The sequence below is a fragment of the Mytilus trossulus genome, chromosome 4 (genome assembly GCF_036588685.1).
Source record: "Mytilus trossulus isolate FHL-02 chromosome 4, PNRI_Mtr1.1.1.hap1, whole genome shotgun sequence".
Lineage (NCBI taxonomy): Eukaryota > Metazoa > Mollusca > Bivalvia > Mytilida > Mytilidae > Mytilus > Mytilus trossulus.
Genome location: NC_086376.1, coordinates 92,431,094 through 92,449,311, shown reverse-complemented (window position 1 = coordinate 92,449,311; position 18,218 = coordinate 92,431,094). Strand labels below are relative to the sequence as shown.

The following is an 18,218-nucleotide window of genomic DNA, read 5'->3' as shown; positions in this document are numbered from 1 at the left end:
CGAATTGTTATAGTTATTTAGATAAATTGCTTAATTCTAAATGTATTGAAAATGATGATGTTCCCCAATGGAAGTGACCAAATTTGTTTCCACTAAAAAGATCAACAAATTCAACATTGAATTTAACAGAAAAAAAAATTCCCGAATGATAGTGAAATAGATACATATAAGTCTACCAGCAAATATCAGTAAGTAAGTAAGTAAGTAAATTTTATTTAGAGTCGGCATATATACACATTATAACAGAGAAAATACTGTCTATCAGCAGTTGGACATTAATTCCAAATAAAAACAAGTGTTGACACATATATATCAGAGTGGATAGTATGTTTGGATATTTGGCAGTGTTTTCTGACGAAATTAGTTCTCGGTTTTTTTCACATAGGGTTCTATATTATTAACTGCGTTAAAATTGCACAGTGACAGCCAGCCTGGGCATTAGGAGTGTTGTTTGTTTAATATTTAGGTTATTTGTTTCAAGAATGTCATGGAAGAGACACTAGTTGCATTGACTACCAAATGATTATGATAGAATATGTGTCACATCTTTGATTATGATAGAATATGTGTCACATCTTTGATTATGATAGAATATGTGTCACATCTTTGATTATGATAGAATATGTGTCACATCTTTGATTATGATAGAATATGTGTCACATCTTTGATTATGATAGAATATGTGTCACATCTTTGATTATGATAGAATATGTGTCACATCTTTGATTTTGGATACATTTTGTAGCTAGTTCCAAATACAAACAGTTGTCTTGTCCACAAGTATACATGTGAATGAACAAAATCTGAATGGATGACTTGCTTACAGTGCTATGTCATACGAAAACAGAATACAACTCTTATCTTTCAAGGGATTTATAGGAATTTAATGAATCTTCTTCTTCCTTACTAATAACTGGGTTCCTATTAATGGTACAGTAAATTGGTCATGACTGTGACTATGTGATATTTTTTTTTCATTTTTGAAGGCCGTACGGTGACCTATAGATGTTAATGTCTGTGTTATTTAAGTTCCTTGTGGAGAGTTGTCATTGCAGTCCATCATACTACACCTTCTTATATTTTATTGGAAAATATTCAGTATTTGCACTTTTTGACAAAGCAGCCAACACCGTTGACGTATGAATTATACTGAAAAACTACAAACTAAAATTAAAAATTCGATCAAGTACTTTCTCTGGCACCTATAAATTCTTTTGGAGATAAACTGAATTATAGAGGAACACACTTTAAAGTTTAACATTAATGAGCTGAATACTTAGCACTGCTGAACACCGTGCAGAAAGTTGGCTTCATCAATTACCGTGACAAGAACAGTTATAATATTCGTTTCATATTTAAAAGTTTATGGCTTATGCTCTTAGACCGTGGGGCCATTGAGAGATTCGTTTTGAAAGGTTGTGTCGAAGATTCTATATGAATAGTGTATTATATAATTTGTTTATGGAGTGTTAAAAACTATATTAAAGTCTTCTATAAGCTTCTATTCTTAACAGGTGTTTGTCTCCGTTGGATTTAGATTCCAATAATCTGTTTACTACAATACAAAACAATTTTGTTATCAATAAATTGGTCTAAGAAAATTGTTTAATAGTTAAAAAATCAGCCAAGTGGGAATAATTGCATGATTGATGATCATTTTTTGGTCTTTTGTTAGTTATGAGTGACACTAGTTTTTTTTCAAGTATTCCAGCGATGATTCTTTTGTACTAGATTTTATACTAATCAATACTATCTTTTTATATTTGCGTTTTATTTGTTGGTGGTTAATATTCCTTCATTCTTAATGTATGTATACGCCGATTTTCACGAGTGTAGCCTGTGATCCTGGCTCACTGCTTAAACGGGTATTAGATCATGATGCACATCAGTATCCCGTATTCCCACAGCGTCTATGATCTGGGATTATTATACTAACGATAGTTGCATGCAACTGTGATATATATAGTGAAAGTAGTATAATGATTTCTAATAAAAATATCTTTAGTCCTGACCAAAGGGCCCATATAAAGCATATAAATCATAAAGTTCATACAATATCCACACAAACAACACATGCAATCTACCATACATACTGATTGTTAATAATTGAATATGATTTAGAACAAATATGAAAGTATATACATGACGGCATTGGAAGAGAGAGTCCGTACAAAGAGGAATAACTCTTTGTTTATCTTCAATTCTGTCTTTTATTTTTCCCTTTCTTATCTGGAAATTTTTATATAGGTACAAAATATTATCTGTAATAAAAACTAAATCTCAATTGTTATTATCCAGATAAAGAGATTTCCCAAATGTAGATGTTTTTTTCAGATGATATGTCTCTTTTTTAAAGCATCTTGTTTCCCAACTTTTCTGATCCATGTTCGGATCATTCGTCTAGGTTTTAGATTTCCAGTTTTTCCTTGGGAGAACCTAAGAATCGGAAGTTGGCCAATGTCATGCTTGTAGAACTTGTTAGAGATACTAAAATGTAGTTTTAAACGTCATTTAGTTTCCAGACAGAACAAATAAAAAAAAGAAAGAAAGAAGACTGATACCACAATGTTTGGGGTTTAATCATGCGTGGTAAGTGTCTGATGCAAGTTTACAATGATATGTCCTCATGCACCAAAGTCAAACGCAAGATCCTGCTTTATATTTGAACAGTTGATAATTAGTTATGTTGTCATCCATTCAGTTATATAGCGTCTTTCTATATACACGACTGAAATGTGATATATTAACCTCCATATAGATTGACTACCTAGAAGGACAATAATTTTACAGGTGTTGAACAGGTTTGGGCCAGAAATGAAATTTCTCATGTTTTGTGTATCAACATTTACAGGTTTTTAAACATTTTTTTTTATTTCAGTATATTTTGCTGATATAGTGTTCTTAAAGCAGTTAATATAGAAATGACTACATTTGAAAATGGATATCTGAAAGCACTTTGTCTAGCGAAGCAGTTTTAACTTTGTTATTTCTCAAAACAAGTCTTTCACCGGAATCAATAGTAAATTTAATATGCCATTCCCAGATAAAAGGTGTGCCTGGTTCCATGCACTCTCAGAATTGTTAATAATTTATTTTCTGTAAAGTATGCAATCGTAATTCAGGTACAACTAACTGGAGGGGGACCAATTTATTAGATTATAATTCCCCTAATATATTATACAATATAATATGAAATAATTTCACCTGTTTGCTACACGTGTGTTGGAAGTGAAGATGCCTACATTTTTGTCATGTGGACAGTGGTTATATAGAAGAGACATGATCCAACTACAAAAAAATGTAACTACTGCAACCAGGAACTATTATTTAAAATGTCATAATTGTCTGTTTGGTGTTTCTCACAGAAATAATTATCTCCAGTGCAATTAAACTCTATCTTATCACTCTTGATTGCCTTTAATATCTTATGAAAGGAGATTTAGAGCTATAGGTCATATATTTTATTGTGATGATTAACTGAGTTCTATAGTCATGAAATTTAAGACAATAATATAATAATAAATTCTTTATTTGAAGAGTGTTACTCAATAAGAAATAGTCTAATTTTTATTGAGGCCTTCAAACAAAATACATGTATACAGTTAACATTCCTATTAAAATACAATATATACGAGGGTCATAATAGGGGTACCTTAATAGGGGTACCTTCATGATAAATAATGGTAAAAATTCTTCCCAAATGACATGAACAGTATTTTTTGGTGTATGACTATAAAATTTACACTTTCTTTTAGGTGATAAAAAATTGACTGATTTTGACAAATCATGTTAATCTTTTTCCAAACATAAAAGTAACTATAATTATTTGAGACCTCTGATGAATCATGACTAGGATATTTTGATAAATCACAGTAAAATTTTAACAAATTTGACGCTAATGGTAGCCTAAAATTGCTGTTTGAAGCCTGATGGAAAAGGGAATTACTATCCTCATTTCAAATTCTAACTGTAAAACAAATAAAACAAATTAATTGACATGCATAGAATTTTCAAGAAAATGATTATAACATTGTCATTAATGTTTCTTGAATAATTCCACATAACAACATTTTTTTTTATTTTGAGTGGCAAATTATTCCATACCTTGGTTGTTGGTTGCAGGATAATGAAAAGATTGTTTATAAAAGTTGTATTTGCATCTCCATGAAATAAGTTGCATCTCAGAATCGCAGCAATTTTCCTAGTCCAAATAATTATTATGTCTGAAAAGGTATTTTTTGCCCTAACAAGTTCCTGCTGCGCCAAAGCAAAAAGTAACAGCCTTTCAAGATGTCATATTTTAGGCATCCCGTCAGTGTGGGAATTCCTCGCTGCATTGAAGACCTATTGGTGACCTTCTGTTGTTGTCTGTCCTGTGGTCAGGTTGTTGTCTCTTTGACACATTCCCCATTTCCATTCTCAATTTTATAAGTTAAGTTTATTTATTTTTTATACCTAAGGTTAAGCTTCTTTCTACATGTTTTTTTCTAATTAATAAAATGATTTTTGAAGATATAATGATAAGTTTTTAAGAGTGGCAAAAACTGAGATATGATGGGCTAGCTAAGATTGTAAAAACCATTATGAAACTAACACATATATGCATGTGATTTATATTTACATCAATGAACAGACAAAGTGTTAAGTTAGAAGTATAAATATTTATAAATAGTGTGTATTTATATGGTGCATGGTACATATACACTAATATAAATGTATAAAAGTAAATTCCTAAATGCCTTAGTTTCTTAACTATTTATTTACTTAATACAGAATTATAAAACATTTGATTAGTTTCTCTTCACAGCAGTTGTAGCCTTATTTTCTTTTTCAACCTCTTTTATATCAGGATTTAGATCAAGTTAACGATGGATGCTGACCGAGTCCTGCAGAGTCTTGGGAATTATGGTCGTTTCCAGATCTTAGTGTTTCTATGTTTGTGTTTTATCTACATGAGGGGAGCATGGCCTGTCCTGGGAAGTATATTTCTAGGAGGGGTACCAGATTATAAATGTAAAGAGCTTGCTGATGTAAATAAAACTGTTACCTATAGAGCTTGTGATGTGACTGTTAGTATTGATGGTCAGAACAAAACTGAATCTTGTCCTAATGGTTGGAGTTATGGTGATGAGTTTGAAGCAACCATAGTCACAGAGGTTAGATTTAACATGTTGGTGCTAGTGGTAATGTAATTTTGAAATTTTTGAAATTATTTCTGTTTAACTTTTCAAATCTCAGTTACTGGTGAGTGAATATTTAAGCAAGCACCAATCTGTCAGTTATTCTTCGAAAACCAAAAATTTAGATTTTGAAATTTTTTGGAAATAATTTTGTCTTTCAAAAAAATGAAAGGTTTATAGAAAAATACTGAGTGGCCATGTAAATTTAAAAAGGGGAAACTTCATAAAACCTGTCAAAATAGAAAAGGAGACTATTTGAACTAACAGAACTATTGAATAACAACTGTCATATACCATGGTAAACCAAATTGGTACAGGCATTTTCCAATGAAATTTGTTGTGGGTTACTGCATTAAACCTGGCAATATATCTACCTATACAACCCTCTTTTATGACAGTTGAGAATAGTTCTGTTATATTGATAATTAAGGATTGCCATTTTTTTTAAATGCATGAAAAATATTTGTTTTGTCTCTTTGTAGTGGGATCTTGTTTGTGATAGAGATTATTTAAATGAGTTATCGACAACAATTTACATGGTAGGGAATACCATTGGAGCTACCTTCCTGACTCCACTATCAGACAGATTTGGAAGAAAGAAAACTATTCTGACACTTCTGTGGATACAAGCTGTTATTGGTATTAGTGCAGCTTTTGCCAATACATATGCTTTGTTTACTGCCCTGAGATTTCTTATTGGGATGTTAAACATGGTAAGTATAAAGTGTTAATTTAGTCAATGGATTCCACTTATTTTGAATAATGCTTTGAAGATAAGATGTAAGGTATGCAAACTTTGGCAATGTCACTGAGCATGGTAATATACTCAAAACTGTTGTTTTACTATTCAAATTTTAAAGGAGAACCACATCAGAAATGAAGTTTTTATTGGCATATATCAATGCATTGTAGTTGTGATTGTCATGCTAAATGTGACATCTGAAGATAATTACACAATTGATCTTTCAAAATGTAACCCAACTTTACTTTTTTCATCAGTATTATTTTTTTATCTGTAAACTGTCACAATATATATTTAAAAGTCTTCTAAAATGGCTGGTTCAGTATTGACTAATTCGTCAAATTACACTGTTTCGATTATTATTATCACTAACTTTGCAAATAAACAAAGACACAATGAAGAATTTATACATGAGCAAAGTTACAGTGTTGCTATTCTTCATCCAAAGTCAGAGTGAGACTTTAACATAGAACAATTATTCTCACCAAATAACAAGTTTAATATGTCCCCTAGCATCATTTTGCTTAACTTCAGGATTAAATGGTCAAATTATAAATTATATCTGGCAAAGAAATGTAACAAATACTATCATTTATCATGTTAATTTGCCTGACAATCAAACTGTAACAAAATATTCTATTTTTTCAGCCAATAGCATTATCAACATATGTAATGGTGACAGAATTTTTCCCTTCTAATTTCCGATCATATCCATCAGTGGCTGTCAACTGTTCCTGGAGCATAGGAATTATAGTGCTGGCTACGTTTGGATATTTTCTGAGAGATTGGCAGACGTTACAGCTTGTCATTACTATACCTAATCTCTTAACTATATTTTTTTATTGGTATGTTTATTTTTTGAGCAGATATTTAAAAAAAAAGAAGATGTGGTATGGATGTCAATGAGGCAACTCTTCACAAGAGACAAAATAACATAGAAATTATCAACTAAAAATACTGCCTTCAACAATAAGTAAAGTCCACGCAACATAGTCAGCTAAAAAGCCCCCAAAATGACTTCACTTTTATATAGATGTCTATAAATGTTTCTTATCCCATACAATGTTCAACTGTTTGAACATTTATCAGATTGCTTTACACCTGCTGTGATATTATCTGTGTTTACTTGCTATTAAGGTGGTTAAAATCAGTGTGTAGTTGATTGTTATACTTTGAACTGTACCTGTACATATATTTTATGATTTACAGATTAATGATACTTATAGATGATCATTGATCATCTCAACAACATTGATTTTCTAGCTTGAGCCGGTACTGGGAAAGTGAGAAAAGCAATCAAGTTGAGATAACCAATGATAATCTGTTTATCGCTATTTAATCTATGACTATGTTGTTACTTTCATGACAATGGGCACTTGCCTCCTTAGTTTCTAGCGTTAATTTTCATATCATTCGACTTTGCTGAGAAAGAAAATTGTCAGTCAGCCAGATCAAAGGAAAATTTCGTAAATAGTGATAGTTATAGAATACTGTAATGTCTTAATGAAGATATTACACTTGAAAACAGAATAAAATCGACAAAATCGAATTGGAATCAAATTTTATATACATAAACTTAGGAAACTGAAAGCATATATGACAATAAAGATTTTTGTAAAGTAAATTGTGAAAGTAAAATTATTAAAAAATAATCGAAATGACCTCACTTCCTACATGTCCTAAGGGCACTTATAAATGTGGTTCACATTTAAATTTCGGTAAGTTTAAGAGCCTCAATATGGTTTTATCATTGCAACCATAAACTGTTTGTAATTCAATGAATAAATCATGGTTAAAACAGTTTTACCTATTAATTATTAATGTGTTAAAGAGACAAACAATAAAAGTATGTATGTCTTTAGATTTTTTTCAAATCATAAATAACCATCACCGTGTAAAAATAAGAAGGGAAATTTCTGTTTGAACAGGTTTATTCCAGAATCTCTTCCATGGCTTATTGCAAAGAAAAAATACAAAGAGGCAGAGAAAGTAACGAAATGGGCAAGTAAAATCAATGGTATACCTTTTCCTAAACATCTGTTTGAGGAAGCTGAGAGAGAAAGTGAAGACGCATCAGAAAAAGAGCTCCACAGCAGTGAGGTTCTAGTAGAATCTGATAAAAAACAAGCTTATACATTCCTAGATCTGTTTAGAACTCCTGTCATTAGAAGATATACACTTATCACATTTTATTTATGGTAAGTATGTTAATGTTTACAACTATAGATTGGCAGTTATTCAGCGAGTATTTTCCAAAGTATCAGCAAATTGTATTGAATTCACTTTTAAATAGCTAACTTACCTTCAAAAATGTAAGATGCATTATCCCACTGGTAAAAAATCAGGACACTGAATTACAAAACGGACTAGTTCAATATTAACGAAAATACATGATTAACATTTTTTTTCAATTGAAAACTGAATTTTTCTACTGATTTTTAGCACATGTTGGTCAAATAAAGAATTATTGTTCATATTGGTGAAAAAGAAAGCTTATGGATTATAGAAAAGGGTCATTTCAAATATTGTTTAACCTTATAAATTACAGGTTTGCCAATAGTATCAGTTATTTTGGTATATTATTTGCCACACCTACTTTACATGGGAACCAGTTTCTCAACCTTGGAATCAGTGGGGCTGTAGAGATACCAGCACAAATAGTTTGTGTCATAGCCATTAATTTGTAAGTTTGAAAAGTTAACCTTAGAAGATTTAGATTCTGACGGTTTTTATATTTTATTTTTTTTAGACACGACTTCAGTTTTAAACCAAAACTGTTTGTGACAAAAATATTAGAATCTAATATGTATTTAGTACCCATCCAGGGGTTTGAAAAAGGGGGAAGAAACAAGGTAAAAAAAAAGGAGTGTGACTTGGCCCAAACTCCTTAAAATGCCTTTGGTTTTGTAGAGTTTGGGCAAGGGAAGTATAACCCTTGCCTGTTTGTTCTCCCAAAATAAGTTTCACCTCTCTATCCTTATAAAAAAGATGTGATATGATTGCTTAGCTCATCAGATGGATAATAAGTTTACTTCAACCAAATGTTATATGAATCATTACATGCAATGATTATTACCACCAAACACGGATCAAGTTCGAATATGGGTGGCGTTATTTGAACATACAACTTTCAATGAAACATTGAATATTAATGATAGCATTTTGTTGATTAGTTTCCCTTATTAAATGGTCTTGGTTAACACTGACAGTTTATATTTTTTTCCTTTATTACAGATTAGGCAGAAGAAAACCACTTATATTTTTCCTGTTATTGTGTGGTATAATGAACATAGTTACAATATTTATTCCAGAAACAACAGGTATTTAGGAATGAGAGTACAAATGTAACAAATAGTCATCTTATTTATCCATGCTTAAAGATAGAAAACTTAGATGACTGTAATATCTTCTATTTATAATCAAATCCTAGCCAATTTCTTTAGAAATTTTAAATGTTTGATTTTAAAAGTAAATTTGATTATTACAAATCAGAACAAAAGTATATACATATATATAGTATTTTAGTGACTACTGTAAACCAACTTATTTTCGCGGATACTTTATTTCGCGTTTAGCCCTTTCTAACCCATTTCGCGGCGATTTAATTTCGCGATTTTCAAATTTTCTTGATGAATATACATTAGAAAAATCTAATTTTGACATATTCGCGACGATTTATATTCGCGTTATTTTTCTACTCGCGAAAGTCGCGAAAATAAATCGCTCGCCAAAATTAGTTGGTTTACAGTATTATATCTAAGGAAGTTACAACTCTACGACAGATCCATTCATTAGATCACCAGTGAAGGTGATACACGTCTGAAAACACTCATTATATTCATAATTACTCTAAATATCAGCAAATCAATGTTAAATCTGCAAATTATATTATTTATTTATTATTTATAAGAACTCTTTTTGAAACCACCATGATAAACTTTAAAGTTATTTTTACTTTTCATTTTTAGCAAAATGTTTTTAATCATTGTATAAAATGAACTTCTGACTATTTTTCAGCTGATGGTACTGATCTAAAACCACTACTTATCACATTGGCCATGATAGGAAAGTTTGGTATTACTGGCTCCTATTCAGTTACATATCTGTATGGTAGCGAGATATTCCCAACAGTGATCAGGTTCACTTAATCTCTAAAATCTTCAAACATAATGTCTGCGGAGAATGAGAACTTTGTCAATAAACAATGAATATCAAAATTATAAACTTTTTCTCAGTTCAGCATACTATAATGGTCAGTTTGAGTTATAGCAATCAACTTGAAAATTCAAAGCTTTGAATCTCTGTACTCTGTGTTCCCTTTTGTGAAACCAATTTTGTCAGCAATGTAAAAGATAATAATAAAAATATGTTGTATGATTGACAATAAGACAACTCTCCACAAGAGACCAAACCACACAGAAATCACTGTACAGGCTTTAACAATGAATAAAATCCATTCTGCATAGTCAGCTTTAAAACATGATAATGTAAGTAAATTTTACTTATTGATGAACAGCAAACCTATTGATTTGTGTTAAAAGTTCAAGAATGAAGTCACAAAAGTCATATTAAGGTGGTACCAAACACCTTTACCAAAATAAATTTGGCTTGTTTGATATTCATAAAATTTTGACAAAAGATTTACTTTGACTCTTCGACAAAAATGTAAAAAATCCAAAAACTTTGAACCACACACTTTCTTGGAAAAATTTCATTGGATATATAGCAGTTTGACAAACACTAATTTTGATCATTAAGAAGCTCAATGTTTCCTAAACAACTCATAGATGTGATTAAAATGTTTAGATGATTTTTACAGAGTTATCTCACTGTAGTGTTAGGCATGTAAGGTACTTCCATAATTTAAAAAAAAGTCATTTGAAGAGAAGAGTTTTAGTTGAGATGTTTACTTATGACATATTATTATCTATTATAGAAATCATGCTGTTGGTATAGCTTCACTGTTTGAGAATGTTGGTGGAATAGTAGCTCCATTTATAGTATATGGGGTAAGACATATTAAAATACAATTAATATATCAATAAATTAATTTTGCAATTGTTTTGTGTTATTGTTGAACCACATTTGCTCACTAAATCTTTTAACAGTTAAAACTATTCTTAGTTTAGTCACTTTTCATCTTATTTGGTCATTTATCACCTTTTGAACTGTTGTAAATCTCAACTGCAATTGAATAAAACATGAATTTACAAATGTGAAAAAAATGATGGAAATGGTTAAAACAAACCATCCAAAAACATTGCATTAAATGGACTTAAGGATGTACTTAGGTGAGGTTTTGGAATTTGGTTCAAATATTCAGACTCCTTGGTGTTTTTCCATTCAACACAATGTAAAATATTTTGCCCCATAACACCCATTTATTTTTTCATGTAACATTAAATACCTTATGAAAGGTCATTTACCAGAATTTAAAAAGATTCCTAATTTTCTTTCTTCTGGTTTGAGACCCATTAATACTAACGCAAATATAAGGTAAAAATCCGAGTCAGTCTTTTCCCGCCATATTTTAAATCTCAAATATCTCGAAAAGGAGGTCCATGACCTATCAATATTTTTAGCTTATTTGTATCCTTATTTGATGCTCTACCAGATTAAAGTATCAATTTTAACTTCTTAATTTATAAATTTTCACCTAACCTCACCTAAGTACATCCTTAAAATAACATTTTAAATAAAATAAACTCTTTATTGATACCAGGATTGAAACTGTGAATTTTGGCCAGACATGTGGTGTCATCTACAAAAGACTCTTCAGTGATGCTTCCTTAAAAAATTCCTTAAAGTTTTGCCAAATACAGCCATGTTAATATATTCCTGAGGTAGAAAAGCCTTAGTATTTCAAAACAGTTAATTTATAATCATGACCATATAAATGATAATTCATGTCAATATTGATCCCCTCAAACTTGTCATTTTAGGATCTTTGACTAATGCACATTTATGTTTTTTTACAGGCCACATCTTTAAAAGAGCTACCATTGGTAGTATTTGGTGTATTGACAATAGTTGGTGGAATTTTAATTTTCTTCTTGCCAGAAACACATGGGCGACCTCTACCTGAAACAATAGAAGAAGTGGAAAAAATGACAAAAGAAATTGTCAATGATAAAACTATATATCACCAGGCAACGAGTACACAGTTGTCTAGAAGAGGAGAACAAAACACAAGATTGTAATTGTTATTTAGGACATCTGTTCATTAGAGTGAGGATTTTTTTAGTTATTTGTGGGATGAGGTGAAGTTTGTCTGGGTGGAAAATGAAATTTTGACGGGACATATTATGGTATACACATGTCCAGTGTCCGTCCGTCTCTCTGTCTGTCCGGCGTAAACATGTCGCTCTGTAACATGAGATCAACTTATCCAAATTTCATGAAACTTTATATAGTTGTTTCTTATGATGGTCAAATGATCTGTAGACTTTTTGGTGAAAATAAGATTTAAACTTTTTGAGTTACGGCACTTTGTAACTAAAACAGGGGTGTTTATGATTATTGTTTAAAACTTAACACACTTCTTGGTTATGTTAATGTAAAGATCTGTATACTTTTTATGGTTTTGGTTTTGATTCAAAATTTTATTTTAGTGATATTTAGTTTTTTGTAAAAAAAAAAGGATGGGGGGGGGGGGGGGTCACATGTCTCGCCTATCTCAAAAACAATTTATGGTTATTGCTTAAACTTTCTCAGAAACTATTTATGATTATTGCATAAGACTTCCACTAAAGATGTCAGGCGTATCATACGCTCATGGCACAGCTGTTTATTACATAGTGCTGTTATCAATATCTATTTTTCTTAATGAGTGACAAATAGAATTGGGATTTTTTTATAAAACTTATTCTACAACTTACAAGCCTGGGCTGGTTGCCCTTTTGTTAAGTGAGTAGACTGAATTATAGAACATACATTTGTGGCCCTTAGCTGCTGTCAACTCTTTGGTTGGGTTGTTGTCTCTTTGAATTATTCCCCATTTCCGTTCTCAATTTTATTAATTACATTTCATGTTATCTTGCCATTGCTAAGTATTGTATTTATTGCATTTACTATAGTCCCTTATTATTGTTTTTGTGTCATTTGCATAGCAGAGTTTACATAATGCATCATTATCTTTAAATATCACCTGGTGCATAATCTACATTATTTTGTTAACTGCCAACTCCTCTCACACCACTTGGCAATGACCATTCAACTTAGCACAGACTTTAAAACAGGAGTGAATATTTGCACCAATTTTTAAAATTATTTATCATAATGCAGTCTGTGACATTTTTTCAGCCAAATTATAGAGAATTTGTCACTTATGTTTTCTTATTCCAAAATTTTGAAGATTCCTCACAGAAGCTCTTATGTTCAATTTTTGATCACTTAATTACTGATGAAAATATAAAAGGACAACCATAAGCATGATGAGTGTAAACATGTTTATCAGGTCAAGATCTATCTGCCCTGAAATTTTCAGATGAATCGGTCGATTGGTTGTTGGGTTGCTGCCCCTGAATTGGTAATTTTGAAGAAATTTTGCTGTTTTTGGTTATTATCTTGAATATTATTATAGTTAGAGATAAACTGTAAACAGCAATAATGTTCAGCAAAGTAAGATCTACAAATAAGTCAACATGACCAAAATGGTCAGTTGACCCGTTTAGGAGTTATTGCCCTTTATAGTCAATTTTTAACCATTTTTTGTTAATTAAAGTAATCTTTTACAAAAATCTTCTCCTCTGAAACTACATGGCCAAATTAATCCAAACTTGGCCACAATCATCTTTGGGGTATCTTGTTTAAAAAATGTGTGGCGTGACCTGGTCAACCAACCAAGATGGCCGCCACGGCTAAAAATAGAACAAAGGGGTAAAATGCAGTTTTTGGCTTATAACTCAAAAACCAAAGCATTTTGAGGAAATCTGACATGGGATAAAAATGTTTATCAGGTCAAGATCTATCTGCCTTAAAATTTTCAGATGAATCGGTCAATCGGTTGTTGGGTTGCTGCCCTTGAATTGGTAATTTTGAGGAAATTTTGCTGTTTTTGGTTATTATCTTGAATATTATTATAGATAGAGATAAACTGTAAACAGCAATAATGTTCAACAAAGTAAGATCTACAAATAAGTCAACATGACCAAAATGGTCAGTTGACCCGTTTAGGAGTTATTGCCCTTTATAGTCAATTTTTAACCATTTTTCGTAAATTAAAGTAATCTTTTACAAAAATCTTCTCCTCTGAAACTACTTGGCCAAATTAATCCAAACTTGGCCACAATCATCTTTGGGGTATCTAGTTTAAAAAATGTGTGGCGTGACCTGGTCAACCAACCAAGATGACCGCCACCGCTAAAAATAGAACATAGGGGTAAAATGCAGTTTTTGGCTTATAACTCAAAAACCAAAGCATTTTGAGGAAATCTGACATGGGATAAAAATGTTTATCAGGTCAAGAACTATCTGCCCTGAAATTTTCAGATGAATCGGTCAATCGGTTGTTGGGTTGCTGCCCCTGAATTGGTAATTTTGAGGAAATTTTGCTGTTTTTGGTTATTATCTTGAATATTATTATAGATAGAGATAAATTGTAAACAGCAATAATGTTCAGCAAAGTAAGATCTACAAATAAGTCAACATGACCAAAATGGTCAGTTGACCCCTTTAGGAGTTATTGCCCTTTATAGTCAATCTTTAACCATGTTTCATAAATCTAAGTAATCTTTTACAAAATCTCCACTGAAACTACTAGGCCACAATCATGTTTGGGGTATCTAGTTTGAAAAATGTGTCCGATGGCCGCCACGGCTAAAAATAGAACATAGGGGTAAAATGCAGTTTTTTGCTTATAACTATGAAACCAAAGCATCTAGAGCAAATCTGACAAGAAGTTAAATTGTTAATCAAGTTAATATCTATCTGCCCTGAATTTTTCAGATGAATTGGACAACTGGTTGTTGGGTTGCTGCCCTCCAATTGGTAATTTTTAAAGAAATTTTGCCGTTTTTGGTTATCTTGAATACTATTATAGATAGCGAGAAACTGTAAACAGCAATAATGTTCAGCAAAGTAAGATCTACAAATAAGTCAACATGACCTAAATGGTCAATTGACCCCTTAAGGAGTTATTGCCCTTTATAGTCAATTTTTAACAATTTTCATTAATTTGGTAAATTTATGTAAATTTTTACCAAATATAGTTCTCTGTTACTAATGGGCAAAGTTCATGATAGATATAATTGTAAGAAGCAAAATCGTTCAGTAAAGTAAGAACTTCAAACACATCACCATCACCAAAATACAATTTTGTCATGAATCCATTTGTGTCCTTTGTTTAATATGCACATAGACCAAGGTGACCAACACAGGCTCTTTAGAGCCTCTAGTTTTTTTAACTATCATGTTATTATTTTGAATTATTACTTGATAGTAAAATGTAAAAAGAAGTAATATTTTGTAGTACATTTGTACTGAGAAATGATTCATCAGTGTGAGTCTGAGTAGACATCTGTAGATTGATGAAGAGTGATATAACTTAAAGGTACATATCAGAATGAACATGTATTTCTAATCAAAACTTTTCTCATTTTAAACATAATTTTGTTGAGAAAAAAAAAGATTTAAGGATTGTAAGCTAAGAATTAATAATTGAGATACTATTCATAAAAAAAAAAATCTTTTTAGAAATTTTTGGATAAAATATCTAATTTAATCTTTTTATAATTGCCTTTAAGATATAAAGATGTTAAGATTCCTGTTGAATGAATTATTGAAATAAAGGCAACCAATAAATTCAAGAAAAATTGCAAATTTTGCTTCTTAAGGAATACATACCAGTTTCATTATTTTTATGATATATTTATGTCTGTAAAGAAGAGTATACATGTATTGTGATGGGGCCAGTGATAGATGATGAAATGATCTATATCTCAAGTATAAATCCTAAATGGATATTTAACAATTGTGTATAATGCTGTTTTTATCTCTGTATGATGTGTTCGTTTTTTGCATTTAATTTTATGAATAGCATGATGAAAACTGTTACAATTTATTTTGTTTGTTTAATAAAAGAGGGACGAAAGATACCAAAGGGACAGTCAAACTCATAACACTTAATAAGTGTCTTTGTTTTGTTTCTAGTTATTGTTGAATTGCTCAGCATTTTTTGAAAGTGTACAACTACAAGTATTTAGTTGTTTTTATAGTTGTGTGTAGGGAGTATATAATAGTGTTTAACTAATTACTTCATTTATATATGTGTTCATGGATAAGGTAATTATTGACTTTTGAAAAGAAAATTATAAACACCTAGGCCAAATGGCAAATGTTTTTTTTTTTTTATCCAAATCAGAATTTTGTACTAAACAAATGCCATCAGCTTAGTTTATATATATATATGTGTGATTTCTAAACTTACCCGTAAATGCAATTTAAAATAATGTTTTTAAAAAAAATCAGTTTCTGAGTTAAATAAGGACTCACCATAGATATTATTTACAGTTGATAAATTTGTATGTTATTCAAAATACATATGCATTTATAAAAAAGTTGACAAAGTTACACTTAGGTTACAATGATATGATCAAAAGTGTTACCTTTATTGAAGAGTGATATATTTTTGTTAATAAAAGTTTTGGGGAAATTGTTAGTTTTGTTACACTTTCTTTAAGATATCTGTTTCCAGTCCATACAGAAGAGAAAATTGAAAATGTTTTTGTGAGGTTAAGGAGCAACCACTTTGTTATGTGCTTGTCAGTTCGTCCAATCACCCTTCCTTCTGCTGGTCTGTCCCACATAGCGTTTGTGGTTTGGCCTACAATCTTCAAGTTAAACTATGAAATTAATTGTATATATGCATATTATCAGGTTTTTGATTTGCACAGAATTTTCCTCAAATGAAAGGATGTTCAACTTCGTCAGTTTTGGTAAATGCTTTGTCTGTCAAAATCCTACAACATTTTCAAGGTCCTAATAAATATGCAAAAGTTAACCATATTCATGTACATGTATCAGCATTTTGATGTCAACTTTAAAGTTTGTAATTCTCGTCCAGATTGAACAGGCCACCAAAGAACAAGTTCAAACTACAGTTTGGGAGAAATTAGAGAAAACTGACAAAGTAAAATGGTCACCATAACAGTTATATCATCTGCTTACACTGCATGTTTACATTTGTGATTGCATGAGTGAAAGAAAAAATAACCCAAGTCAAAACTGTGACCAAATAAACTAGTTCACTTCAGACAAATCTGTGTCTTAATAGATATAGGAAGATTTGGCATGAGTGCCAATGAGACAACACTTCATCTAAGAAACAATTCATAACAGAAAACCATTATAGGTCAAGGTATTGCCTTCAACATTTATATTTTAAAAGTTTTATGATGTATTTAAATGGGGAATTATGGTTGCAAACTCCATTAGAAATATGAATTGAAATACTGACCATATCTTGAGGGAAAGATTTTTTTGGAATAAGGGAAAGTGGGGGAGGTGACAATAATTGGAAAAGGGGGAAGGGGGAGACAAAGGGGTAATTTTAACTTAGGGGGGGGGGGTCAATTCGCAACGTTGAAGGGTATTGCACAAAAGCAAAAAATTAAATATAAATTCAAATCATATTACCAATTTAAAGGTTTTCAACTACAGATATTTTGTGTCAAAAACCATAAAAGGTGTTTAAAAAAAAAATTACAATCCAAATTCAGACCTGTATTAAGCATGAATATTGTGGTTATTTTGGGCACAACTTTTCAGGTTTGGACATCTGCGGTCGTATCCAGCTGCGATCAGCGAAGCAATTTATTGACTTTTATCATAAAATCATGAAATATATGTTTTCAATAGGTTAAAGTGTCATCTTTTTTCATGTTGCTAACTTTTGAATCCTGAGTTTTTCAACAGGTTACATACTCTGTTGTTGGACATCTTGGTACTTGGTCAAGTAAGAGCTATGTTAAAAAGTAAATTGTTTTGGAGGGTTATTGCCTCTTAAATTAATTCAATTTTCCAATTTTAATTTCAAAGTTTTATATGCATTTTTTTTTAAATGTAAGAGTTAGGGTTAAAAGTGTGAATTTCGAAAGTATTCAGCATAAGATTAATGTAGTCTGAAAATTAGACAACCCTGGCCTGAAATCTGAGAAATGTGTTATAGTAGTCTCAGCTAAAATGTAGATTTTTACTTTTTCATTTTTTGTGTTATCTTTAAAATACTATTGAAGCTGTGGCTATTATACTTAAACATATAGATTGCAAAAATGATCAGTAACACAGAGAATAACTAT

The 18,218-nt window shown here is 30.9% G+C and overlaps 1 protein-coding gene across 3 annotated transcripts; it reads left to right on the top strand.

Annotated features, from left to right (window-relative positions):
* The first annotated feature begins 2,416 nt into the window (after positions 1-2,416).
* LOC134716317 (organic cation transporter protein-like) lies at positions 2,417-16,576 on the top strand. Of its 3 annotated transcripts, none has more exons than XM_063579219.1 (10): positions 2,417-2,589; positions 4,850-5,156; positions 5,663-5,893; positions 6,571-6,767; positions 7,851-8,120; positions 8,471-8,605; positions 9,157-9,242; positions 9,940-10,060; positions 10,859-10,931; positions 11,901-16,576. In XM_063579219.1, exons 2-10 carry the CDS (start codon positions 4,869-4,871, stop codon positions 12,120-12,122), a joined length of 1,623 nt encoding a protein of 540 aa, XP_063435289.1. In that variant the 5' UTR covers positions 2,417-2,589; positions 4,850-4,868; the 3' UTR covers positions 12,123-16,576. The 3 variants fall into 3 exon arrangements, with proteins under 3 accessions (XP_063435289.1, XP_063435291.1, XP_063435290.1); XM_063579221.1 differs by lacking the exon at positions 2,417-2,589 and adding an exon at positions 2,627-2,790; XM_063579220.1 differs by lacking the exon at positions 2,417-2,589 and adding an exon at positions 2,628-2,801.
* The last annotated feature ends 1,642 nt before the right edge of the window (positions 16,577-18,218 follow it).